At 46.6% G+C, this 27,324-nt stretch overlaps 1 protein-coding gene across 2 annotated transcripts; it reads left to right on the forward strand.

Moving 5' to 3' along the window:
• The first annotated feature begins 4,031 nt into the window (after window positions 1-4,031).
• LOC117657233 (interferon regulatory factor 4-like) lies at window positions 4,032-26,991 on the forward strand. Of its 2 annotated transcripts, XM_034405371.3 has the most exons (8): window positions 4,032-4,466; window positions 5,345-5,540; window positions 11,160-11,251; window positions 18,790-18,880; window positions 20,928-21,044; window positions 22,745-23,140; window positions 24,070-24,188; window positions 26,740-26,991. In XM_034405371.3, exons 1-8 carry the CDS (start codon window positions 4,293-4,295, stop codon window positions 26,905-26,907), a joined length of 1,353 nt encoding a protein of 450 aa, XP_034261262.2. In that variant the 5' UTR covers window positions 4,032-4,292; the 3' UTR covers window positions 26,908-26,991. The 2 variants fall into 2 exon arrangements, with proteins under 2 accessions (XP_034261262.2, XP_034261263.2); XM_034405372.3 differs by lacking the exon at window positions 20,928-21,044 and having other exon boundaries at window positions 4,244-4,466.
• The last annotated feature ends 333 nt before the right edge of the window (window positions 26,992-27,324 follow it).

A 27,324-nucleotide genomic window follows, 5' to 3' on the forward strand; every position in this document is an offset into this window, starting at 1 on the left:
GTCGCTCTGGATAGTGAAACGGGTGGCGGATAAAATTCATACATCAAGAAAATATTTATGCCTTTATTAATACTGTCCAATTGCAGCCCAGGTGTCCAGGAGACAATCTGTCTCTGGTCCAGATAAACGTCTGGAGTCCAGAGAGATCCATGACAAGGCAGGCTTGATTGTTAACGCAATCATGTTGTGCACCGATGATCTTGTGACCGTTTCGTTGCACAACTCCAGCTGAACCTGGTTTGTTGGTGTCCAGGAGAGTCCACCAATGGTTGGCTATCCATGACATGATAGACCTCAACAGCTGCTTTCACACTACGCCGTTGATCATGTCCAGCTAAAGATCTGACAGTTGAGTTTGCAGGACACGCTGACCCCCTGAGAAAGTATCTTCAGATAGATTGGGTAGTTTATGGCTGCAGGGATTTATTTTATGTCACAGGTAGTCCTCGACTTACGACCACAATTGATGCTGCGGAATGAGACAGTTGAGTGAACTTTGCCCCGTTTGATGACCGTTCTTGCCACCGTCGTTAAGGGAATCACTGCAATTGTTAAGTTAGGGACATGGTTGTTAAGTGAATCTGGCTTCCCCGTGGACTTCACTTGTCTGAAGGTCGCAAAAGGAGGATCAGGTGATTTCCCCCCCCCAGGGACATTGCAACCGTCATAAATATGAGTCGGTTGCCAAGCTCCTCAATTTTGACCATGGAGACCTGCGATGGTCGTAAGTTTGAGAACGATCAGAAGTCACTTTTTCCAGCGCGGTTGTAAGTTTGAATGGTCACTCAATGAACAGTTGCAAAATGAGGACTACTTATATTTGTACACCAGCGAGGAGTCAGCGTGGCTCTGATAGCAGAAGACATTTTCAAAACTTGGAAATTCATAAAAGCAAGGTAAGGCAGAACATCGTAATATCAAAATAAACCACGATTCCTGGGCTATTAACCCAGATGATAAGAGAGTGGATTACCTTGTTATTAACATGATAAGAGGAGTAAATAGCCGTACAAGTTGTTATTCGTTTATTCAATTTACACCTTGGTGACGCTGGCCTCCCTCCATCAGCTGCTCACAACAAGACAAGCAGCTACATCAACACTCAACCGGCAGCCAAGATACAAGCTAAACAATGATTAAAATAACCATCTCACCGGCTTTAACTGACATTCTGCCTCCCCCCTCCTCCCCCCTCTGCGGGCAGGAACCCAACCCCATCTTGACAGCTTTGCAAAAGGGGGGCAGGATGAGGTTGGGGGGGGGTGAGAATGAAATTTCAAAGAACAACAGAAGGCGTGAACTTCCTGGTTCCTGCAAGATTATTTCATTTCATTTTATATTTTATATATTTTATATTATTTTATATTTTATATTATTTTATATTTTATATTATTTTATAATTTATAATTTATTGTTTATTTTAGTTTCTTAGTTTATGTTATATTTTTATTTTATTTTATTATTTTAGTTTATTATTGCATTGTATTTTATATTTTAATTTATATTTTATTTTATTGTATTTTGTTGTATTTTATAATTTATTTTATCTATTTCATTTTATTATTGTATTGTATTGTATTTTTTTTATTTTTTTATTTCATTTTTTTAATTTTATTTTATTTTAGGTAGCTATAGAAATCAAACAAACAAACAAGCAAAAAATATACGATTTATGAAAAGATTTTTTTTTAATATTTCAAAAAGCAAAACAAACCCAGAAAAAGATTTTTTTTTTTTTAACCTTACATAGCACTTTGTAAAAAAACTCACTTCCACTTTCTCTTTACTCCTTCCTCCAAAATGCGCTTGGCTACAATCAGCCTTGAGTAGCTTTGTGTAGCAAAAGAACTCTAACCCACTGGATTAATTTACAATTCAATGCATTGTGTAAACACACCAAAGAGGTTAACCGAAGTCAAGCGTCCTGCGCAAACGCAGTCAGAGGTTTTACAAGGGGCAGGCGGGATTTTCCGTGATGGCCTCCCTCCAACTGAGTCAAAGAAAACTGGAAGGTCTGCCCTCCACAATTCGAAGGTGGCCTTCCCACAGTGGGAAGGACTTGGTGGCATGGAAGCACCATTAGGGTGGGCTGCTTCCTCTCAGTGCCTTAAATGAGCCCCAGTAGCTTTAACCAGAGGGGGCCACCAAATAAAAGAGGCTGGCTCTATATATTTTGGGGGCGACACAGATGCAGTATCCCCCAGCAGCCCCCTCCCCAGCAGACAAGTCAGGATTTCTAAAAGAGAGAGAGAGGGAGGGAGGGAGAGAGAGAGGGATGATGGGTGGATGGATACATAGATAATAGAGAGATGATAGACAAACAGATATATAGAAAGATAATTATCTATCTATCTTATCTATTTATCTAAATTGATGATAGACAGATAGATGGATGGGTGGATGATAGATAATAGAGATAGATGGGGGAGGGAGGAAGAAAGAAAGATGATAAATAGATAATCTATATATAATAGATGATAGATAGATAGATAGATAGATAGATAGATAGATAGATAGATAGTAGGTAGGTAGGTAGGTAGATATGTAGATAGATAGCAGATAGATAGATAGATAGATAGATAGATAGATAGATAGATAGATAGATAGATAGATACAGTGGTGGGATTCAGCCAGTTTGCACCACTTCGGGAGAACCGGTTGTTAACTTTCTGAGCAGTTTGGCAAACTGGTTGTTGGAAGAAATCATTAGGGCAGAGAACCGGTTGTTAAATTACTTGAATCCCACCACTGGATAGATAGAAAGTAGGTAGGTAGGTAGATGAGCTAGAGAGAGGGAGAAAGGGAGGGAGGGAAAAAGAGGGAAAGAGGGAGAGAGAGAAAGAGAGAGGGAGGGGAGAGGGAGAGAGAGAGAGAGAAAGAGGAAAGAGAAAAAGAAAGAGAGGAGGGAAGAGAGAGAGAAACAAGAGAGAAAGTGAGAGAGAAGAGGGAGAGAGGAAAGGGAAAGAGAGAGAAAGAGGAAAGAAAGAAAGAAAGAGGGAAGGAGGGAGTGAAAGAAAGAGGGAGGGAGGGAGAAAGAGGGAAGAAGTGAGAGAAAGAGGGGGGAAAGGGAGAGAGAGAAAGAGAGAGAGAGGAAAGAGAAAGGGAGGGGATAGCGAGAAAAAGAGGAAAGAGAGAGAGAAAAAAGAGAGGAGAGAGAGAAAGAAGGAAGAGAGAAAGAAAGAGGGAAGGAGGGAGAGAGAGGGGGGAGGGGGGAGGGAGAGAGAGAAAGAGAGAAGAGAGAGGAAAGAGAAACAAGAGAGAGAGAAAGTGAGAGAGAAGAGGGAGAGAGGAAAAGGAGAGAGAGAGAAAGAGGGAAGAGAGATAGAAAGAGGGAAGGAGGGAGAGAGAGGGGGAGGGGAGAGGGAGAGAGAGAAAGAGAGAAGAGAGAGGAAAGAGAAACAAGAGAGAGAGAAAGTGAGAGAGAAGAGGGAGAGAGGAAAGGGAGAGAGAGAGAAAGAGGGAAGAGAGAAAGAAAGAGGAAAGGAGGGAGAGAGAGAGAGAGAGAGGGAGAGGGAGAGAGAGAGAAAGAGAGAGAAACAAGAGAGAGAAAGTGAGAGAGAAGAGGGAGAGAGGAAAGGGAAAGAGAGAGAGAGGAAAGAAAGAAAGAGGGAAGGAGGGAGAGAGAGGAGGAGGGAGGGAGAAAGAGGAAAGGAGGGAGAAAAAGAGAGGGAGTGGATAGCGAGAAAAAGAGAGAGGAAAGAGAGAGAGAAAAAGAGAGAGGAAAGAGAGAGAGAAAAAAGAGAGGAGAGAGAGAGAGATCTAGTCCAGAGAAAAGAAGGACTAAGGGAGACACGATAGCAGTCTTCCAATATTGGAGGGGCTGCCCCAAAGAAGAGGGTTGGGGGTGTGTGTGTCAACTTATTTCCCGAACCCCATGAAAAGCGAGACTCAGCGGCTGGAAACCGACCAAGGAAGGAGCGACCCCCACCGAACCCTAAGGAGAAATTCTCGGGCCGTCAGAAGAAGGGGTTCACCCGCGGAACGACCCACCCCGGGAGGAGGCTTGGACAAGAGCTTGGACCCCTCCTCCTCGGGTCCCTCCCGCCGAGCCCCTCCTGGGCTTGGGCTCCTCGCAGTCCTCGGATTCGGCCGCCCCGCACGCAGAAGGGAAGCGAGTGAGAGTGAGAGTGAGAGTGAAAGCGAAAACGAAAGTGAAAGTGCCGCCCGCCTTTCGCTTTCCCCGCGGACGGTGCTGCTGCTTCGCCCGACTTCTCCGCAGCGGCGGGGGCCTTTCGGCTCGGCCGGCTCTCAAGCCCTCGATCCGGGGGTCCCCCGAGGAAGAGGGAGGCCACATGGCCGAGGCGCCGCAGCCCATGCGGCTGAAGGAGTGGCTGCTGGCCCAGGTGGAGAGCGGTCGCTATCCGGGACTGCGCTGGGTGGACGGGCGGAAGACGCTCTTCCGCATCCCTTGGAAACACGCCGCTAAGCAGGACTACCGCGAGCGGGAGGACGCGGCGCTCTTCAAGGTACGACGGGGTCGGAGTGGGGGGGTGGGTCGGGGACCCCCGCCTGCGTCAACACCCCCCCCCCGCCCGCCCCGGGTATCCAAGAGACGCCCTTCCCCGGCTGGCTGGGGAATAGAGAGCAGTTGCAGTGGGGTATTTTTTATTTTATTTTATTTATTTGCTTTGATTTATATGCCGCCCTTCTCCGGAGACTCAGGGCGGCTTACAATGCGTTAAGCAATAGCCTTCATCCTTTTGTATATTTATACAAAGTCAGCTTATTGCCCCCACACACTGGGTCCTCATTTTACCCACCTTAGAAAGGATAGAAGGCTGAGTCAACCTTGAGCCTGGCGAGATTCGAACCTGCAGTAATTGCAGGCAGCTGGTCTTAATAACAGTGCTTTAGTCTGTTGTGCTACCAGGGCTCCTATCTTCCTCTTCCTCCTCCCCCTCCTCCTCCTTCTTCTGCTTCCTCCTCCTCCTCTTCTTCTCCTCCTCCTCCTCCTCCTCCTCCTCCTCCTCCTCTTCTTCTTTTTTTAAATTTGATTTATATGCCGCCCTTCTCCGGAGACTCAGGGCGGCTTACAATGCGTTAAGCAATAGCCTTCATACCTTTTGTATATTTATACAAAGTCAGCTTATTGCCCCCACAATCCGGGTCCTCATTTTACCTACCTTAGAAAGGATGGAAGGCTGAGTCAACCTTGAGCCTGGTGAGATTCGAACTTGCAGTAATTGCAGGCAGCAGATGTAAGTGGGTGTTAATAACAGTGCTTTAGTCTGCTGAGCCACCAGGCATCAGAGTATCTTGGCAGGGGGGGTGTCTCTGCCTGGGCTTTCTGACAGCCCCCTCCCCTCCTTTCCTCCCTCCCCTCCCCCCCCCCCCCCCCCCGCAGGCCTGGGCAGTCTACAAGGGCAAGTACCGGGAAGGGCTGGATCAAGCCGACCCCTCCGTCTGGAAGACGCGTCTCCGCTGCGCCCTCAACAAAAGCCCCGATTTTAAAGAGGTGCCCGAGAAAAGTCTCTTGGAGGCCTCCGAGCCTTACAAAGTCTACCAGGTGGTCTCTCCCGAGGCGGCCCAAGAAAACACAGGTAGGACCAAAAAAAAAAAACCAGGGGAGGGGGCTTGGGAAGAGAGTTCGGTTTCCCTCCACCCCCAGCTGGAGACAGGAGCATAGGCTCAGGACCTCTGGGGGTGGGGAGGGCTCCAAGGGTCTCCCTCTCGGGGGTCCCCCTGAAATCGGCCAGGTCAATTCTGCATGCCAGTCTATCTCCTATTTGCAGTTGCCTCCGCCCCCCCCCCCAAATAAAGGCTGAATCTGAAAATAAAAGGGGAGTTTTGCTTGCTTTTGGGGTGATGGGGGGTGCCCTCCAGGAGATTGAGGGCTGGGACCAAAAGGTACTTCGATAGAATAGAATAGAATTTCTTTATTGGCCAAGTGTGATTGGCCACACAAGGAATTTGTCTTTGGTGCATAAGCTCTCAGTGTACATAAAGAAAAATAAAATACGTTCGTCAAGAATCATAAGGTACAACACTTAATGATAGTCGTAGGGAACAAATAAGCAATCAAATCATATTAGGAAACAGTCAATATAAATCGTAAGGATACCAGCAAACAAGGTTACAGTCATACAGTCATAAGTGGGAGGAGATGGGTGATAGGAACGACGAGAAGAGTAATAGTAATGCAGACTTAGTGAATAGATTGACAGTGTTGAGCAGGGTGGATTTAAATCATGATTTAAATCACTAGTAGAAAGGCTTGATTTAAATCAACTCGATTTAAATCACAATTTTTAAAGAGCAACTGTCATCTCTGCTACTCCTTTGACCCACTGTTGACTCACCGATAGTCCCCGTGTTGCAGAATATACGGCCTCCTGCTACATAACTAAGCTCCATTTCAGGCTGAATAAACTAAATTATTTATGTATCTTAAATAGAAAACTATCTTACGATAGATTCTTACCCCAAAAGTTTTTTATTAAAATAAATTCGATAAAAATAAAAAAAAATCCGATTTAAATCAAAAAAATCTGATTTTTTTGATTTTTTTAAAAAAAATCATTGATTTTTATCCACCCTGCTGGAGACTAAAACATAGGATGAACGGTTGCAGGAACTGGGCATGGCCAGTCTAGTGAAGGGAAGGACCAGGGGAGACGGGCTGTTTCCGGCCTCCAGAGGGCCTCTGGGGTGTGTGTGTGGGGAAGGCGGTTTTTGCCCTCCCCAGGCTCCTAGAAAGCCTCTGGAGTCTGGGGAGGGCAAAAAACAGGCCTTCCAGTCCCACCAGAATAATAATAATAATAATAATAATAATAATAATAATAATAATAATAATAATAATAATAATAATAATAATAATAATTTTATTTCTATACCGCCCTTCTCCCGAAGGACTCAGGGCGGTGTACAGCCAATTTAAAAACACAGGACACAACAATGATTAAAAATTAAAATAATTAAATAGATTTGGCCGATTAAAAACCCAAAAATTTAAAATACCCCAATTTAAAATTATTACGTTGATAGCCCGGCCTGGCGGAACAACAGGGTCTTCAGTGCGCAGCGAAACACCCGGAGGTCGGAGATCTTACGAATTTCCAGGGGCAGTTCGTTCCACAGGGCTGGGGCTCCCACAGAGAAGGCCCTCCCCCTGGGTGTCGCCAGCCGACATGACTTGGCCGATGGCACCCTGAGGAGACCCTCTCTGTGGGAGCGGACTGGTTGGTGGGAGGCTGTTGGTGGCAGAAGACGGTCTCGAAGGTACCCGGGTCCCATGTCATGGAGCGCTTTAAAGGAAGTTGGGAAATGGGCCGTTTCCGGCCACTGTAGGGCCTCTGGAGGGGAGAAGGCGGTTTTCGTCCTCCCCAGGCTCCTAGAAAGCCTCTGGAGCCTGGAGAGAGCGAAAAACAGACCTACCAGCCCCACCGGACCATCGTGTGCCAAAAGCGATTGTCCGCGGGGGGTCATGCACGCATGCGTAGGATGGCGGGTTGTGGGGGGGCATTGAATTATGGGTGTGGGTGCATGCGTGACCCCCCCCCCATGTGTTCCTTCCACTTTTGGCACACGACGGCAAAAAGAAGCCTGGTGGCGCAGCAGACTAAATTACTGTTATTAACATCAAGCTGCCTGCAATTACTGCAAATTCAAATCTCCCCAGGCTCAAGGTTGACTCAGCCTTCCATCCTTTCTAAGGTAGGTAAATTGAGGACCCAGTTTGTGGGGGCAATAAGCTGACTTTGTATAAATATATACAAAAGGATGAAGGCTGTTGCTGAGCACATTGTAAGCCGCCCTGAGTCTTCGGAGAAGGGCAGCATATAAATCAAATTAAAAAAAAAAAAAAAGGTTACCCATCTCTGGTATAGGGTTTCCTGCTTGAGCAGGAGGTTGGACTAGAAGACCTCCAAGGTCCCTTCCAAATCTGTGGTTCTGCACCCCAAGCAAGGCTGCAAGGCCACGTTTTCACACCTCCCTTTCCATAAATTCAAAATCAAAGGTGAATTTGCAGTTCATCCCCTTGATGGTGCCAATGGGGGCACTTTTGTGAAAACTCTACTTGAGGTACAGGGGAGAGGAGGGGGCCTCTGGGACCCTCCAGGTTTACAGACTAATTGGCATCTGACTACACTTGTGTCAACTTCTGCCTTTTCCCTGGCCAGCTACAAAAAGGCCAGCCCACCCCTACCCCTCGGGGCATACAACCCTTTAGCTGCCTTCGACAGAACATCAAAGACCCTGGTTAACCAGATAATAATGGAATAGAAATAGGAAAGGACAGGACTGGAAGGGGCCTTGGAGGTCTTCTCGTCCAACCCCCTGCTCAAGCAGGAAACCCTACATCAGCGGTTCTCAACCTGGGGGTCGCGACCCCTTTGGGGGTCGAGCGGCCATTTCACTGGGGTCGCCAAAGCCCTCTCTCGCCCCTTCCTTCCACGCCTTCACTCACCCTCACTCTCTGCTCTGTTGGATCGCCAGCCGTTCGCTTACCCCGCCCACCCCCAATCTATTGCTGCCTCCGGAGTCCCAGCTGATGGCTAGAGGGAAAAAAACTGTTTAAATTCTTGCCGCGGGGTTTCAAAGGGCCGCCCTACAGCTGATCAGTGTTAAAAGAAAACAAATGAGTAGACCGGTGCCTGCAAAAATAGAAAAAACAGCCCCTTTCAGCTTCAGCATAGGTTAATTACCATAAGTTGATTTGATCAGCCTCGGACTCTCAGCTGATTTTCTCTCAGCTGTTTTGCGGAGGGTTCTCTTGCTAGCTGCAAAGAGAGGAGCAGATTTTTTTTTCCCCCTAGCTATGCTGAAAAAACGAAACTGAAAGTAATGTAGGGTCTTTGCTGCACATGGACTACTCAGAGGGCTGAAAAAGTTATTTTTGAGAATGGTCGTAAGTGTGAGGACCAGTCAAAAGTGCAAGGACCTGTCAGAAATGACTTTTTTCAGCCCTCTGAGTAGTCCCTATACACATAGCCATGGCCACCCGGTCACATGACCAGCTAGCCACGCCCACCCAGTCACATGACATCCAAGCCACGCCCACAAAATAAGCCACGCCCACAGAACCAGTAGTAAAAAAATTTTAGAACCCACCCCTGGTTGGGGGGTCACCACAACATGAGGAACTGTATTAAAGGGTCGCGGCATTAGGATGGTTGAGAACCACTGCCCTACATCATTTCACACAAATAGTTGTCCAATCTCTTCTTTAAAACTTCCAGTGATGGAGCATTTACAACTTCTGAACAATCCACTGATTGTTATCACTGTCAGGAAATTTCTCCTTAGTTCCAGGTTGCTTCTCTCCTTGATTACCGTATTTTTCGGACCATAAGATGCTCCGGATCATAAGACGCACTTAGCTTTTGGGGAGGAAAACAAGGGGGGGAAAAAACCTGCCTCTGCCTCCCAGCAATTTGCCTCCTTGCAGCAAACAGCAAACAGCCTAGTCAGCTTCAGCACAGCCTGATTTAGCACGAGCAGCTGATTGGCGGTTGGATTGGCCTCCTGGAATACTGCCGATCAGCTGTTCCAAGGCTGAGGGGATTGCCGCCACCCATTGCCGCCTATACGCACCCCATTTTTGACCTCTGCGAGCCCCATTTTCAACCTCCGCATGTCCCGTTTTTGGCCTGTTCCAGGCAGTGGGATCACCGCCAATCACCTCTGCCGCCATTTCGCGGCGATAAGCAGCGCCGGCAATCCTCACTGCCTGGAACGAGCTGAAAATGGGGCACGCGGAGGCTGAAAATGGGGTGCGCGGAGGCAGCGCCAATGGGCAGCAGCGATCCCTGCAGCCTGGAACAGGAATAGCTCCTGGCAGTATTCCAGGAGGCCGATCTAACCGCCAATCAGCTGCTTGTGCTAAATCAGGCTGTGCTGAAGCTGACCAGGCTGTTTGCTGTTTGCTGCAAGGAGGCAAATTGTTGGGAGGCAGACGCTGAAGGGTGGGGGCCGGTGGGTGGGTGGGGCTTCGGCAACATTCACTTTATAAAACTCACAGACATTTCCACCCACTTTTGGGGGATGGGGTGAGAAATTGCCTCTTATATGCCGAAAAATACGGGTTTCCATCTGATGCTCCTTGTCCTGCCCACAGGTGCTTTGGAGAATAGCTTGACTCCCTCTTCTTTGTGGCAACCCCTGAGATATCGGGACACTACTATCATGTCGCCTGGACTACTGTAATGCTCTCTACATGGGGCTCCCCTTGAAGAGCACCCGGAGGCTCCAACTGGTCCAGAATGCGGCCGCGCGGGTGATTATGGGAGCGTCATGGCGCTCCCATGTAACACCTCTCCTGCGCGAGCTGCACTGGCTCCTGGTGGTCCTCCAGGTGCGATTCAAGGTGTTGGTGACCACCTTTAGAGCACTCCATGGCTTAAGACCTGGATATTTACGAGACCGCCTTCTGCCACCGAGAGCCTCCCACCAGCCAGTACGCTCCCACAGAGAGGGCCTCCTCGGGGTGCCGTCGGTCAAACAATATCGACTGGCGGCTCCCAGGGGGAGAGCCTTCTCTGTGGGGGCACCTGCCCTCTGGAACGAGCTCCCCCCGGAGTTACGGACGATTCCGGACTTACGTATCTTCCACTGGGCCCTCAAGACTTTTTTATTTCAACAAGCCGGGCTGGCCTAACTTCTCCAATTGTTTAATTTTAATTGTAATTTTAAAATGGGGTATTTTAATTGTTGGGCCAAATTGTTTTAATATATTTTAAACTGTTTTTAAATGTCTGTATTCTATGTCTTTTTACCTTTGGCTGTTCACCGCCCTGAGTCCTTCGGGAGAAGGGCGGTATATAAATTTAAATATAAATAAATAAATAAATAAAAAATGTCTCCCCTGGTCCTTCTTTTTATTAAACTAGACATACCCAGTTCCTGCAACTGTTCTTCATATGTTTTAGCCTCCAGCCCCCCTAATCATCTGTGTTTGCTCTTCTCTGCACTCTTTCCAGAGTCTCCACATCTTTTTTACATCATGGCGACTAGAGGCGAACTGGTAGCGGAAATTTTAACTGGTTCGCCGAACTGGCAGATACCACCTCTGGCTGGCCCCGCCCACTCACCCGCCCTGCCTGCCCGCCATAAACAAAATATTAAACCTAGTCTATTCCAAGTTGGTGTTAGCTTAGTCTGGAGGGGGTGGTGGGGTTGTGCGAATCTACCTTTTGTCTCTTTGCTATCGTTGTTTCCAGAGAAGGAAAGCGGAATGGATTCTCCTCTGCAGTCAAAACGTCCCTTGGCACCAGCACCTGGAGTGGATGCAGCCCATGGCTTCTCAGGCAAGGTAAGCACCTGAGTGGGATCTCTTCAGATCCTGTAAACATCATCCGAACAGATTCCTACTCAAACGAGATCTCCGCTCACCTGCACCAAGCAGCTGGGGATTATGGTAGATAATGGGGAGGAATATTTGCATGTTTTTCCTTTAACTTTGTTTGGCAAAGAAGCATCGATTGGTGTTAGGTTAGGTCTGTGTGTATGCATGTATGTTTCTCAGACTTGGCATCTCAAAGGTGTGTGGAATTCCCAGAATTCCCCAGCCAGCAGGTAGGAAAAGGTGATCACTGGGGTGACATTTTGACTGTGGAATGAATGAATAAATTTCCACTGTTTTAAATGTATCACGATGTAGATTTCGAAGAATATTCTGCTTGAAAAGCCAGCCTGTATCTTTCCTCCCTCTCTCCCTCCCTCCCTTCTTCCTTCCTTCCTCTTCTTCCTTTCTCCATTTCTTCCTCCCTCCTTCCTTCCCTCCCTCCCTCCTTTTTTCTTTTCCTTCCTGTCTTTTCTCCCTCCTTCCCCCCTTCTTCCTCTTTTTCCTCCCTTCCTCCCTCCCTCCCTTCCTTCTACTCTCCGTCCTCCCTCCCTTCCTTCCCTCCTTCCCTCCCTCCCTCCTTTCCTTTTCCTTCCTGCCTTTTTCTCCCTCCCGCCCCCCTTCTTCCTCTTTTTCCTCCCTTCCTCCCTCCCTCCCTTCCTTCTACTCTCTGTCCTCCCTCCCTTCCTTCCCTCCTTCCCTCCCTCCCTCTTTTTTTCCTTTTCCTTCCTGTCTTTTTCTCCCTCCCTCCCCCTTCTTCCTCTTTTTCCTCCCTTCCTCCCTCCCTCCCTTCCTTCTACTCTCCGTCCTCCCTCCCTTCCTTCCCTTCCTTCCCTCCCTCCTTTCCTTTTCCTTCCTGCCTTTTTCTCCCTCCCTCCCCCCTTCTTCCTCTTTTTCCTCCCTTCCTCCCTCCCTCCCTTCCTTCTACTCTCCGTCCTCTCTCCCTTCCCTCTCTCCCTCCCTCCCTCCCTCCTTCTTTCCTTTTCCTTCCTGTCTTTTTCTCCCTCCCTCCCCCCTTTTTTCCTCCCTGCTTTTCTTTGTCTCTCTCTCTGTCTTCCCCTCCCTCCGTCCCCCTCCCCACCATTTCAATTGCTGCCCATCCCAACCAGTGTCTCTGGGTGGTGAACTTACCTTTATTTTCTTTAATTTAATTAATGATTACCTAAATTGAATCAAAATAAACACAATTTTCCCCGTGAGTACCAAAATTAAAATGCTCATCAGTCTTCGTTGCATGGCTTTAAGAGAAGGGTCTCCAACCTTGGCAACTTTAAGACTTGTGGACTTTTAACTCCCAGAGTTCCTCAGCCAGCTTTGCAGCCGCTATTTTGCAAAGCGGGGGGTGGGTGGGTGGGATGGGACTTTTTGTATCCTAACAACAGAGCTTTCCTCTGAGATTATTTCTGCCTCGAACGGGAAGTTTCTGCTCTGGATTTTTCTTTTAAAATTCAGCTTCCCTAAAGATGAAAATAGCAGCTTCAAATCTGGAACTACTACCGGCACAAGTAACCAGAGCTGCACCGTGCTTCTCTATTGCTGCTCGCATGTTTACAAGAATCTTCCCAGACTGTCTCCCTTTTCAAGGGAACAGCCAGAAAAAGCCTTTATCAGATCTGCCACCTCGCTCCCGCTTCCGCCTTGCTTCAATGCCAGCCTGCCGTAGCCTTGGGGGGGGGAGGGGGGAGGGGGGAGGGAAGGGAAGCTGTTTGGGTAAAGGGGAACTCCAAACTGCTTTGTGCCGGCTGGAGACAATACCTCAAGGACACCCAGCCAGAGAAAAGAATGCAACTGCGTTCCAAATGCAGCCATTCTGAAAACAAGTGGTTTGAATAAGGAAAGGAGAGGAGGGGAGGGGAGAGGAGAGGAGACGAGAGGAGAGGAGAGGAGAGGAGAAGAGGGGAGAGGAGAGGAGAGGAGAAGAGAGGAGAAGAGAGGAGAAGAGAAGAGAAGAGAAGTGTAGAGAAGAGCAGAGCAGAGCAGAGAAGAGAAGAGAAGAGAGGAGTAGAGAGGAGAAGAGAAGAGAAGAGAAGAGAAGAGAAGAGTGAGTAGAGAAGAGCAGAGAAGAGAAGAGAAGTGTAGAGAAGAGCAGAGAAGAGAAGAGAAGAGTAGAGAGGAGAAGAGAAAAGAAGAGAAGTGTAGAGAAGAGCAGAGAAGAGAAGAGTAGAGAGGAGAAGAGAAGAGAAGAGAAGTGTAGAGAAGAGCAGAGAAGAGTAGAGAAGAGTAGAGAGGAGAAGAGAAGAGAAGAGAAGTGTAGAGAAGAGAAGAGAAGAGAGGAGTAGAGAGGAGAAGGGAAGAGAAGAGTAGAGAAGAGTAGAGCAGAGAAGAGAAGAGAAGAGAAGAGAAGAGAGGAGTAGAGAGGAGAAGAGAAGAGAAGAGTAGAGAGGAGAAGAGTAGAGAGGAGAAGAGAAGAGAAGAGTAGAGAGGAGAAGAGAAGAGAAGAGAGGAGAAGAGAAGAGTAGAGAGGAGAAGAGTAGAGAAGAGAAGAGTAGAGAGGAGAAGAGAGGAGAGGAGAAGAGAAGAGAGGAGAAGAGAAGAGTAGAGAGGAGAAGAGAAGAGAAGAGTAGAGAGGAGAAGAGAGGAGAGGAGACGAGAAGAGAGGAGAAGAGAAGAGAAGAGTAGAGGAGAAGAGAAGAGAAGAGTAGAGAGGAGAAGAGAAGAGAAGAGAAGAGAAGTGTAGAGAAGAGCAGAGCAGAGAAGAGTAGAGAAGAGTAGAGAGGAGAAGAGAAGAGAAGAGAAGTGTAGAGAAGAGAAGAGAAGAGAAGAGAGGAGTAGAGAGGAGAAGGGAAGAGAAGAGTAGAGAAGAGTAGAGCAGAGCAGAGAAGAGAAGAGAAGAGAAGAGAAGAGAGGAGTAGAGAGGAGAAGAGAAGAGAAGAGTAGAGAGGAGAAGAGAAGAGAAGAGTAGAGAGGAGAAGAGAAGAGAAGAGAGGAGAAGAGAAGAGTAGAGAGGAGAAGAGTAGAGAGGAGAAGAGAAGAGAAGAGTAGAGAGGAGAAGAGAGGAGAGGAGAAGAGAAGAGAGGAGAAGAGAAGAGTAGAGAGGAGAAGAGTAGAGAGGAGAAGAGAAGAGAAGAGTAGAGAGGAGAAGAGAGGAGAGGAGAAGAGAGGAGAAGAGAAGAGAAGAGTAGAGGAGAAGAGAAGAGAAGAGAAGAGTAGAGAGGAGAAGAGTAGAGAGGAGAAGAGAAGAGTAGAGAGGAGAAGAGAGGAGAAGAGAAGAGAAGAGAGGAGAAGAGAAGAGAGGAGAAGAGAAGAGTAGAGAGGAGAAGAGAGAAGAGGAGAGGAGAAGAGAAGAGAAGAGTAGAGAGGAATAGAGAAGAGAAGAGAAGAGAGGAGAAGAGAAGAGAGGAGAAGAGAAGAGTAGAGAGGAGAAGAGAGAAGAGGAGAGGAGAAGAGAAGAGAAGAGTAGAGAGGAATAGAGAAGAGAAGAGAAGAGAAGAGTAGAGAGGAGAAGAGAGGAGAAGAGAAGAGAAGAGAAGAGAGGAGAAGAGAAGAGTAGAGAGGAGAAGAGTAGAGAGGAGAAGAGAAGAGAAGAGTAGAGAGGAGAAGAGAAGAGAGGAGAGGAGAAGAGAAGAGAGGAGAAGAGTAGAGAGGAGAAGAGTAGAGAGGAGAAGAGAAGAGAAGAGTAGAGAGGAGAAGAGAAGAGTAGAGAGGAGAAGAGAGGAGAGGAGAAGAGAAGAGAGGAGAAGAGAAGAGTAGAGAGGAGAAGAGTAGAGAGGAGAAGAGAAGAGAAGAGTAGAGAGGAGAAGAGAGGAGAGGAGAAGAGAGGAGAAGAGAAGAGAAGAGTAGAGTAGAGGAGAAGAGAAGAGAAGAGTAGAGAGGAGAAGAGTAGAGAGGAGAAGAGAAGAGTAGAGAGGAGAAGAGAGGAGAAGAGAAGAGAAGAGAGGAGAAGAGAAGAGAGGAGAAGAGAAGAGTAGAGAGGAGAAGAGAGAAGAGAGGAGAAGAGAAGAGAAGAGTAGAGAGGAATAGAGAAGAGAAGAGAAGAGAGGAGAAGAGAAGAGAGGAGAAGAGAAGAGTAGAGAGGAGAAGAGAGAAGAGGAGAGGAGAAGAGAAGAGAAGAGTAGAGAGGAATAGAGAAGAGAAGAGAAGAGAAGAGTAGAGAGGAGAAGAGAGGAGAAGAGAAGAGAAGAGAAGAGAGGAGAAGAGAAGAGTAGAGAGGAGAAGAGTAGAGAGGAGAAGAGAAGAGAAGAGTAGAGAGGAGAAGAGAAGAGAGGAGAGGAGAAGAGAAGAGAGGAGAAGAGAAGAGTAGAGAGGAGAAGAGTAGAGAGGAGAAGAGAAGAGAAGAGTAGAGAGGAGAAGAGAGGAGAGGAGAAGAGAAGAGTAGAGTAGAGGAGAAGAGAAGAGTAGAGAGGAGAAGAGTAGAGAGGAGAAGAGAAGAGTAGAGAGGAGAAGAGAGGAGAAGAGAAGAGAGGAGAAGAGAAGAGAGGAGAAGAGAAGAGGAGAAGAGAGAAGAGGAGAGGAGAAGAGAAGAGAGGAGAAGAGAAGAGAAGAGAAGAGAAGAGAAGAGAAGAGAAGAGAAGAAGAGAAGAGAGATAATAGAAGAGATAACAGAGAATGGAATGGAATGGATTATCTGCTGTCAAATCGGCGACAGCTCCTGGTATAAATTTCCTCCATGCTGGGATTTTTTCTATGGCGCATGAAAAAGTTTTGGGAAAAGTGGAATATGGTTTGCCACTGCGTGCAGAGATTCCAGGGGGGACCGGATGGTCTTATTTGTCTGACGCATGGCGTGGCTTCTTGGGCCACGGAACGATTCCAAAATAGCGAAAAGACTTAACCGATCGAGAAAGGAAGACCTGGCAATGGGGCAGCAGCTGAAGGCAAAATGCAACTTTCTGTAACGAGGAGTTTTCCTAAGGTCTCTGCGCTGAAGGTGGGGGAATAGAATAGGATAGGATAGGATAGGATAGGATAGGATAGGATAGGATAGGATAGGATAGGATAGGATAGGATAGGATAGGATAGGATAGGATAGGATAGGATAGAATAGAATAGAATAGAATAGAATAGAATAGATATTGGAATGAAGAATGGAATGGAATGGAATGGAATAGAAGAGAGAATAAAATAGAATAGGATAGAATAGAATAGAATAGAATAGAATAGAATAGAATAGAATAGAACAGAACAGAACAGAACAGAACAGAACAGAACAGAATAGAATAGAATAGAATAACAGAGTTGGAAGGGACCTTGGAGGTCTTCTAGTCCAACCCCCTGCTCAGACAAGAATCTCTATACTATTTCAGACAAATGGCTGCCCAATCTCTTCTTAAAAACCTCCAGTGATGGAGCAACCACAATTTCTGGTGGCAAGCTGTTCCACTGGTTAATTGTCCTCACTGTCAGGAAGTTTCTCCTTAGTTCTAAGTTGCTTCTCTCCTTGGTTACTCTCCATCTGTTGCTTCTTGTCCTGCCTTCAGGGGCTTTGGGGAATAGCTCTTCTTTATGGCAGCCACTGAGATATTGGAAGACTGCTATCCTGTCTTGACCCATTTTACTTTTCTTTTCCCCCACGGTTGTTAAGCAAATCATTGCAGCTGTAAAGTTAATAACCCGGTTCTTAAGTGAATCTGCCTTCCTCGTTGACTTGGCTCATCAGAAGGTCGCAAAAGGGGGTCAGGTGACCTGGGGACATTGCAACCGTCATAAATGTGAATCAGTTGCCAAGTGTCCAAATTTTGGTCACCTGACCATGAGGATATTGCAACGGTCATAAGTGTGAAAAATGCTCATGAGTAACTTTTTTCAGTGACACTGTGCCTTTGAACAGCGACTAAGTGAACTGTTCTTAAGTTGAGGACTGCCCATACAATAAGGCAAAGTCAGGTCTGAGGTTCCCATGCCAGTTTCCTACTAAAATCACCCCTGTTCCCCACAGTCAACGAGGAAGGCAAATTCACTTAACAACCGGGTTATTAACTTTACAGCTGCAATGATTTGCTTAACAACCGTGGGGGAAAAGAAAAGTAAAATGGGTCAAAACTCACTGAACAAAGGTTTCGCTTAGTGAAGGTCACCTCGATCCCCACAATGACTGCAAAAACTGATGGAGTTAGCAGAGATGGTTAAATTGACTGCTTTGATCAGCGGGAAAAAAAATACAAATATTTTTATTTCTACTTGGAAACCTCTTCTGGACTTCATGCTCGAGGGAGGAAAAAAAAGAGAAACTTTGATTTTGGGGTTTACCGATGAGATAGATCTGTTGTTATAGAAATGGCTACTTAATACGATTACGTAAAAGTAAAAAGATGAGGTTTGAGGTTAATGCCTTATTCTACGGCATCAAAGGGAGTTGGAAGTCAAGGCCTTTTTTTTTTCTTTTTCCCTTTTTCTTTCCCCTCACTTTTCCCTTTCCTATTTTCCTTACTATTTACTTTTATATTTTCTTTGTATGCTATATTATAAACTAATTTAAAAAACTATTTTAAAAAATGTTGCGCTTAGCAACATGAATGTTGGGCTCAATTATGGTCGCACGTCAAGGACTGCTTGTGCTCGACTTGACTTTAGTAAAACTATACCCCACACTAACAATGGAGTCATAGATCGTTCTTGCCTAGGGTTGAAGTTGAAGGAGGATTGACAGGCTTCAGGAATTCCGGGAGGAGGGGGTACGAGGCAGAGGAATGTCTCCATTGCTTTCAACACAATAAGGACTCCAAGCTTTTAACACCCTCTTGCTCGAGGTTTACAGATGAACAGAGTTGGAAGGGACCTTGTAGGTCATCTAGTCCAACCCCCCTCCCAAGCAGGAGACCCTACTCCATTTCTGACAGACAGCAGTCCAGTCTCTTCTTGAAAGCCTCCTGTGATGAAGCTCCCACAACTTCTGAAGGCAACTTCTGTTCCATCAGTAGTTTGTTCTGTCAGAAAATGTCTCCTCATTTCCAGGTTGAATCTCTCCTTGTTCAGTTTCCATCCATTATTCCTTGTCTGGCCTTCGGGTGCTTTGGAGAATAGCTTGACCCCCTTCCTCCTCTCTGGGGCAGCCCCTCCAATATTGGAAGATGCTCTCCTGTCTCCCCTGGTCCTTCTCTTCACTAGACTAGCCAGGCCCAGTTCCTGCAACCGTTCATCGTACGTTTTAGTCTCCAGTCCCCTCATCATCCTGGTTGCTCTTCTCTGCACTCTTTCTAGAGTCTCAATATCCTTTACAAATTAACAGAGTTGGAAGGGACCTTGTAGGTCATCTAGTCTAACCCCCCGCCCAAGCAGGAGACCCTACGCAGTTTCTGACCGATGGCAGTCCAGTCTCTTCTTGAAAGCCTCCAGGGATGAAGCTCCCACAACTTCTGAAGGCAACTTCTCTTCCATCGGTTGATTGTTCTCTCACTGTCGGAAAATTCCTCCTTATTTCCAGGTTGAATCTCTCCTTGATCGGTTTCCATCCGTTATTCCTTGTCTGGCCCTCAGGAAAATAGCTTGTTCCCCTCCACCACAAAATTCCAGAATGCGCATTTAGGTGCCTTCTTCCCAATTTCAACCACTTTTATTTCCTTTCTTTCTAGGCCAAGCCATCTTCGGAGCCTGATGGGAAAACGCAAAATGAGCCAGGGAGTGCTCTGCTCCCACAGAAGCTGAGGAGTGGAGACCTCCAGGGTAAGGCGGAAGCGAGGGCTTCTCTGCATCTCTGACTGAAATATTTATGGAGACCCATTTTGAGGACATGATTTATTATTCATATTTATTAGTCATATTTCTATGCCGCCCACTCTCCGAGGACTCTGGGCGGCTTACACCAAAGACAGTCTACTAAATAGCATATTGCCCCCCCCCCAACAATCTGGGTCCTCATTTTACCCACCTCGGAAGGATGGAAGGCTGAGTCAACCTTGAGCCGGTGAGATTTGATCCGCTGATCTGCTGAACTAGCAGTCAGCTGAAGTAGCTGCAGTACTGCACCCTAACCACTGCGCCACCTCGGCTCTATCCCTATCATGATAAGGATAGTGCATTGCTTTGAGTTATTTGTACAAATAGCAATGGCACTTAGGCTTATATACCGTTTCCAGTGCTTTTTAAAAAAATAATAATTTTTACATATTTTTGAATATTTTACATTTTTAAAACCAAAAACATAATAGAAAAATAGAAGAAGAAAAAAGAAAAAAAGAACTTACACATACACCAAACGTTAAAATACAAAACATAATAACAACATTATATAATATTTTACAACTTTCTGCATCGACAATTATCTTTACTTTTAAATTCAATCTTATCATTCTCTTATTCTTGTGTAAGCATATTGAACATTCTTATGAACTAAATTGTTACATATACTTACATCCTATTTAATTAATATAGTTAATATTTTATCCTTACCAGTATTCAATACTCTTAGTTTCCAATTAATCAAATTTCAATTTACAGTCTTATTTCTTGTTTTGATTTCTATTTTCTAGCCATGTATAGAATCTATTCCATACTTTATAGTAGTCTGAATCATCTGTTTCTTTAATCTCCATTGTCGTTTTATCCATTTCAGCACATTTGAGGATCTTTTTAATTACTATTTCTTCGGGTGGTATATTGATCTGTTTCCACATTTGTGCCAGAGCAATTCTGGCCGCCTCTATTTCCAGTGCTTTTACATCCCTCTCTAAGCGGTTTACAGAGTCAGCCTCTTGCCCCCCAACAATCTGGGTCCTCGTTTTACCTACCTCGGAAGGATGGAAGGCTGAGTCAACCTGGAGCCGGTCAGGATCGAACTGCTGGCAGTGGGCAGAGTCAGCCTGCAATACTGCCTTTTAGCCACTGCACCACCACAGCTAGGAAGGAAGGAAGGAAGCTAGCAATAGCAATAGTAATAGCAATAGCACTTAGACTTATATACCGCTTCACAGTGGTTTACAGCCCTTTCTAAGTTGTTTACAGAGTCAGCCTCTGGCCCCCAACAATCTGGGTCCTCGTTTTACCCACCTCGGAAAGACGGAAGTCTGAGTCAACCTCGAGCCAGTTAGGATCGAACTGCTGGCAGTTTGCAGCAGAATTCTCCTGTGATACAGCACTTTAACAACTGTGCCACCAAGGCACAGTTGGTGCCTTGGTGGCACAGTTAAATCCAAGGAGGGATTCAAATCAATAAAAAAAATAAAAATAACAGCATTGTATGTTTAATGAGGTCTGATCTGGGGTGGGTTTGTATGCTATAATGGAGTGGAACAACAAAAACAATAATGCACCAACAAAGCGGGGTATTCCAGGATCACAATTGTTTTCTGGAGATTTACAGTATAGATAGTCCTCGATTTATTGGGACCAGAATCTCAGTTGCTAAGTCAAGCAGTTGTTAAATAAGATGCCCACGTGGCTTCTTTGCACAACGACCGCAATCCTGGCTCACCCAGTTGCTGTCATTAAGCAACCGTGTGGTCGTTAAGCAGATGGAGAGAAAAGAGTTATTTAGGAAGGAGAAGGCAGAAGGAAACTCCTGTGCCGATCTGGCGAAACGAAGCTTGGATCCTAAAAAAAATCCCCAATGGCTTCCCCAATGACTTTCTGGGGAAGCCGGCAGGAAAATCTGCTCCTGGAATTACTTCAGGATTTTCTACAAACCCATCAGAATGGATTCAGCCAAAGTGGATAAATGCAATTAGTACTTCATTCAAGCAACTCTTAACATTTGTTGTGCTCCGCTCCACAGGGTGTCAGGTGAAAGGTTTTTTCCACACTTGGGCTCCATCACAGATCTACCAGCTTCCAAACCGGGCTTTCGTTAGTCCAAGTTCACAGTTTGTCCCCAGCAAAAGCATCAATTCAGGTAGGAGAGGTGTTTTGAGAATTTCTTCACCGCGTCCTGTTCAGCACCTCGTTGACCAGAGCCTAAGCTTGTAAAAGCTAAGCTGGGTCGGGGTTGGTTGGCTTTAGGATGGGAGGCACAGAGAGGTATGATTGGGAAGGCTGGCACAAAGTCATTCCATATCATTGACCAGGGAAAGCAAAACAAAACACAGAAAGAGGAATTGCAATTGATTCGAAGAACTATTTATTTTCTTCTTCATTTGGAGAAAGGAAGTTGCAAGCTGGAGCAGTTTACAAAAAAATTAGCTAAATGCAACAGTAAAAACGCTGATTGATTAATTGATTAAATGCCTTCAGATCAGTGTCCACCAATCGTAGCCGCAAAGACTGACCTTCTTCAGGATGAACTAAAGACTTAGATGAGCATGTATGTTTGCAAAAGGTAGTCCTCAACTTGCAACCGTTCGTTTAGTGACTGTTCAGAGTTATAACGGCACTGAGAAAAGTGACTGAGGACCCAGTTTTCACACTGCAACCGTCATAAATATGAGTCAGTTGCAAAGCGTCCAGATTTTGACCATGTGACGATGGGGATGTTGCAATGGTCATATGTGTTCAGCATTCCCATGGTCACGTGATCAAAATTCAGATGTGTTCTGCCCCAGCTACGGACCCCAAAGAATGCAGTACACACAAAATCTGTACAAACCTTAGTTTACTAAATAAATCAGTCTTTTTCAAATAAAGGCTGTTAATTAACTTTCTTAACAGCCTACAAGAATCCAAAGAATAAATAATTGTAATCTTACTAGGGTTGGCAGAAAGCCCAGAAGCAATTTGCAGAGAACTTAAGATCAAGGCATAAAGGAGAGTGAACGAAGTTGTTCCCTGCAAATTGCCTCAGTTGTCATCCTTCCTTAAATAGGCTAAGGGAGTGGCCAATTAGCCCCAAGCCTTACTCTCGAGGAGACCTCCTCCTGAGGAGCCACTCCTGCCTTTTAACAGCTGTGCACACCTGTGCATCGAGAAGAGGCTCCTCCTCTTCTTCCTCTTCACTTATGAGAGCTTCTGGAGGTTCTGAAGGCCCTGGCTGAATCCCCACCTCTGGCACCGCATCTTCTCCAGCCTCCTCACTGTCCGACTCGAGTGCCAGCTGCACAGGGTGCTGGCGCAGCACCACACCAGCCTCCTCACTGTCGGAATCAGCTACTAGCTGCACAGGCCACTGACGGGCCACAACAAGATGCTTGACCAATGAATTACATTTATGACGGTTGCAGTGTCCCGGGGCCATGTGATCCCCTTAAGTGGCCAGATTCACTTAACAACCATGTTACTAGCTTAACAACTGCAGGGATTTGCTTAAGAATTGTGGTAAGAAAGCTTGTAAAATGGGACACAACTTAATTAACAGCTGTCTCGCTTAGCAACACAAATTTTGGGTTCAATTGTCATAAATAGAGGACTACTTGTAATCATCAGAAGGGCTTAACTCCCAGAGTTGTGGGTGCTCCATCACTGGAGGCTTTAAAAAAAACCCAGACTGGACAACCATTTGACTTGAGCAGGGGGCTGGACTAGAAGACCTCCAAGGTCCCTTCCAGCCGTAGAATTCTGTGATTCTGCTTTCAAGCCAAAAGAGTCATATGGCTTTACAGACTCCATAACTACATCATGGTGTCAATTTCTGATTCTCGCTGGCCTTTTAACCCCTTCCAGATTGCTGCCTTCATGTTCGCCTCTATTACCACGATGTGCTAGTGAAAGAGATGATGACAAGCGTAGCGGAAGGTTGCCGAATCACCTACCAGCCGGTGGTGGCAGAGAACGATGACCTGTATGGTCCAAGCGGCATGGAAGAAATCCAGTTCCCTTCTCCGGATATCCTGAGCTGCAAAAATTGGGGGCCCAAGGCCATCTGGGTCTTGAAGAAGTTGCTCCCCCACTTGAATCGTGGGGTGCTCCTTTGGGTAGCTCCAGAAGGAGTCTTCATGAAACGCCAGTGCCAGAGTCGGGTTTACTGGAAGGGGCCGCTGGCACCCCACAAGGACCAGCCCAACAAGCTGGAGAGAGAGAAAACGTATTGGCTGTTGGACACGCAACAATTCCTCCAGGGTGAGTCCCGATCTGCTCACTTCAGGTTTCGCTTGGGGAGGTTAGAACAGAGTTCCCCAACCTTTCTGGATTGGCGACCCAAAGGCGGGGGGCGCGGTGCCTTTACGCATACATGTGCTTGCATGAACGGGGCCGCGAGTCCGATGGTTGCGCACATGCACCACTCGCAGTGACAGTAGCACGGTTACGGGATGGTAGTGTGTGCGTGGTGCTTGCTGTGACAGTAGGGTCCTTGTGGCACCTGTGATGCTCATGGCAATGCTAGCGTGAGGGGGAGGGGGGTTTACAGAAATTGGGGGGCCAAGGCCATCTATAGGACTCTGAAGAGTCCTATATTAGTCTATATCCGTGATGGCGAACCTATGGCACGTGTGCCACAGGTGGCACGCAAAGCCATATCTGTGGGCACGCAAGCGTTGCCCTAACTCAGCTCCAGCGTGCATGTGCGGGCCGGCCAGCTGATTTTCAGGCCTTCCGGGCCCACCAGAAGTTGGGAAGCGGGCCGTTTCTGGCCTCCGGAGGGCATCCGGGATGTGTGTGTATAAGGCTGTTTTTGCCCTCCCCAGGCTCCAAGAAAGACTCTGGAGCCTGCGGAGAGCGAAAAACGGGCCTACCGGGCTCACCTTTTTGCTGTCACGCTGCACATGCATGTGCGGGGGGGCGGGGGGGGCATTGAATTATGGGTGTGGGCATGCACGCGAACCCCCCCCAAGTTCCCCCCACTTTTGGCACCCGACGGCAAGAAGGTTAGCCATCAGTGGTCTATATTATTCCTGTGCCCCCATATAATTCTAATCAATTCCCAGAATGAAAATTTCATTTCTTTCCATTTCTCGCAAAAAAAAAAAGGTCCACGTTTTTCGATATAATTAAATGTTCAGTTTTTTTATCAAGAAAAATCCTTAAAAACTCTTTTGTGTTTCTCCCAGAGTTACGAGGTTTCCTGAGACACGGAAAGCCGCTACCGCAGTACCAGATCCATCTCTGCTTTGGAGAAGAATTTCCGCCTGTTCCCAACCAGAAGCTCCACAGGTTCATTACGGCCCAGGTGAATATTTTGGCGACCACGAAGGGTCCCATTGAGCCACCATCTTTCCTGACTTAACCAGGTTAATGGAGGGTTTGTGAATTGCAGAAACATCACAGTGGGTCAGTGGAGTGACCAGTTAATCCTCAGACCCTGAACATTCGGGGTTTAAGTAACTCCATCCAATGAGTTGTGTTCTGAAAACATCTAACACATGTCCATGACCCCGTTTTTAATCTCTGATCCTCCTGGATACAGAGCTGGAGAGAAAGAGAGGCTCAAAAAAACAGGCCTCTCTTTCTCTCTACTGCACAACTCGCTTCCCAGCAGGCTGGAGGGAGCATATTTTTCAAGCAGTGATTGGCTACTGCTCGCGCCCGCTGGCCAATGGGAAGACACGAAGTCTCGCGATTAGTTTCATGGGCCACCAAACGTTTCATGGAAGGAATTCTATGTAGGTAATCCTCGATTTGCAACCAGATGCTTAGCAACCATTTGGAGTTACAACGGACCGTCCCAAAAGAGACTTTCGACCCAGTTCCGAAGTTCTGATGGCCGCCCCTCCCCCTGCAGTCACATGATCGCATTCTGGACACTTGGCAACTACTAACCTGCATTTATGACTGTGATTTACAACAATCAGCATTTCCTTAATGGTTTTCAGCAAAATCACCACTTAGCAAACAGTGGGTTCACCATAGTGATTCACTTAACGACCATAAAAAAAAAGGTTGTAAAATAGAGTCGGTCACGTGGATGACCCAATTTACAACTGTAACAACAAACAACCAATGCGGTAGGTTCCATTGCGGTCATACGTTGTGGACCTCAGGTAGTCCTCGACTTACAACATTGGTCATTTAGTGACCATTCAAATGGCCTGAAGAAAGTTACTTCACGACCATTTTTCACACAACAGTTGCATCACATCATGTGATAAAAGCTCGGATGCTTGGCAACTGGTTCAAATTTATGACGGTCGCAGTGTCCCGGGGTCATGTGATCCCCTTAACAACCGTGTTGTTGATTGCAGTGATTCACTTAAGGACTGTGGCAAGAAAGATTGTAAAATGGGACACAGCTCACTTAGCAAGTGTCTCGCTTAGCCAAAGTTTTTGGCTCAATTGTGGTCATAAGTTGAGGACTACCTTATTGTTTCATCCAATGTGGAATTTTGGCCAGGGATGAGGGCCATTGCAATATCAACAGAAGAGCTCTGGTTGCACGGAGGTCTCCAGAAAGTGTTTTTCTAGGAAACACCAGGAAGACCATACAACGTGCATATCCTTGGAGATCTCTTCCTCTTTGCAGAAACTTCTGGAAACAACCAACCAAGCTCAGAGAGCACCTAACAGATTAACAGAGTTGGAAGGGACCTTATAGGTCATCTAGTCCAACCCCCCGCCCAAGCAGGAGACCCTACACCATTTCTGACAGATGCCAGTCCGGTCTCTTCTTGAAAGCCTCCAGTGATGAAGCTCCCACAACTTCTGAAGGCAACTTCAGTTCCATCATTGGATTGTTCTCAATGTCAGAAAATTTCTCCTTATTTCCAGGTTGAATCTCTCCTTGTTCGGTTTCCATCCATTATTCCTTGTCTGGTCTTTGGGTGCTTTGGAAAACAGGTTGACCCCCTTCCTCCTCTCTGGGGTAGCCCCTCAAATATTGGAAGATGCTCTCCTGTCTCCCCTGGTCCTTCTCTTCACTAGACCAGCCAGGCCCACTTCCTGCAACCGTTCATTGCATGTTTTAGCCTCCAGTCCCCTCATCATCTTGGTTGCTCTTCTCTGCACTCTTTCTAGAGTCTCCACATCTTTTTTGTAGTGTGGTGACCAAAACTGGATGCAGTATTCTAGGTGTGGTCCTACTACGCTTTTATAGAGCGGTCTTAGTACCTCCCTTGATCTTGATTGTATCCCTCTGTTAATGCAATTTAGGATTGCATTGGCTTTTTTGGCTGCCGCCGGACACTGTTGGCTCATATTGAACTGGTTGTCCACTAAGACTCCCAGGTCCCTCTTGGACTCCATAGCTATGTAACCTTGAGATATGTCTATTTCCCCCTGCTAGATCTCTTCTTAGATAGCTTCATTCCTAGTCAACATTCTCAATTCCTTCTCCTCCATAACCATGCTTTCTAGAGAGGCTCCCTTGGTCATCTTCACGTTAGTAAGATGCAACTTCTGGGCCCTCCTCTCACTTTGGAGAAGCTTGAGGATACATCTGGAATGTTGTCAAGGTGATAATTTGAGAGCTGACCATCTGATGCAATGAAGGGAATGAGTCAGCAGTGTTTTTGGCTGTTATCCCTTTAAGAGCCTCTGTAATTATAAGAGGCCCTGCTAGAACGTTGGTTGGTTTGTCGAGTTTCTTCCCTGCTGTAATTGCTGTTTATTTAGATACTGTGGGTAGCATGTGTATGTATAGTATTCCCATATTCCTATGGTAGATAAAAACCACTATTTGATACAAACCACTGTTGACTGTTGGCTTGCTCCTGGTTTGATACATGTGATAGACCTGTGCATACTCTTGACAAATGTCCCCTCTCCCTTTAATACTTGCTCTCTAGGTGGAACCGGTGTTTGCCCGCAATCTCTGCTTTCACGCCCAGCGGTATCTCCAGGGCTCTCGGACCTGCCCTCCAAAGACGCCCAAGAAGATCATCCAGATCCTGCAGCAGCTCTCTTCCTCTTGCCCTGCTCCGGATGTCACCGCTGACCTGATAGAGAAGTCCTGACCACGGGAGCCCTCCCTCGAGATTCAGCCTCTTCTCTCAGGGATTCAATGGCTGGTCTGGGCTGAAATCTTGTAGGAAGAAGGACTCTGTGTTTGGCCTGGAGGTCACTTTTTTAATATATGCAAATTTGTATTAAAAAATATGAGGGGGGAGAGTGAGCCTTGTTTATATATATATATATGTAGGTCTTTGGTTATTCGGGTCTTCTCCCACGTAAAATTGGAAGTGTCTTGGCGACGTTTCGACGAAGTCTCATTCGTCATCTTCAGGCTGGTGTTCTCGGCTTCGTGCTTCCAGGAGCAATGCTTCCAGGAGTAATGCTCCTTCCATGCTACTTCCAATTTTACGTGGGAGAAGACCCGAATAACCAAAGACCTACATACAAACACCCGCGAAAACCTGAGAAAACATATAGAT

This window comes from Pantherophis guttatus, chromosome 3, assembly GCF_059756535.1.
Source record: "Pantherophis guttatus breed Tessera chromosome 3, ASM5975653v1, whole genome shotgun sequence".
NCBI lineage: Eukaryota > Metazoa > Chordata > Lepidosauria > Squamata > Colubridae > Pantherophis > Pantherophis guttatus.

What these genes read in the sequence shown, in the direction of transcription:
- LOC117657233 (XM_034405371.3), top strand. Translation starts at nt 4,293, where the DNA reads ATGGCCGAGGCGCCGCAGCCCATGCGGCTGAAGGAGTGGCTGCTGGCC. An exon ending in AGGACGCGGCGCTCTTCAAG is followed by an intron (nt 4,467 to 5,344) that starts GTACGACGGGGT and finishes CCCCCCCCGCAG; the next exon opens with GCCTGGGCAGTCTACAAGGG. An exon ending in CCCATGGCTTCTCAGGCAAG is followed by an intron (nt 11,252 to 18,789) that starts GTAAGCACCTGA and finishes CTTTCTTTCTAG; the next exon opens with GCCAAGCCATCTTCGGAGCC.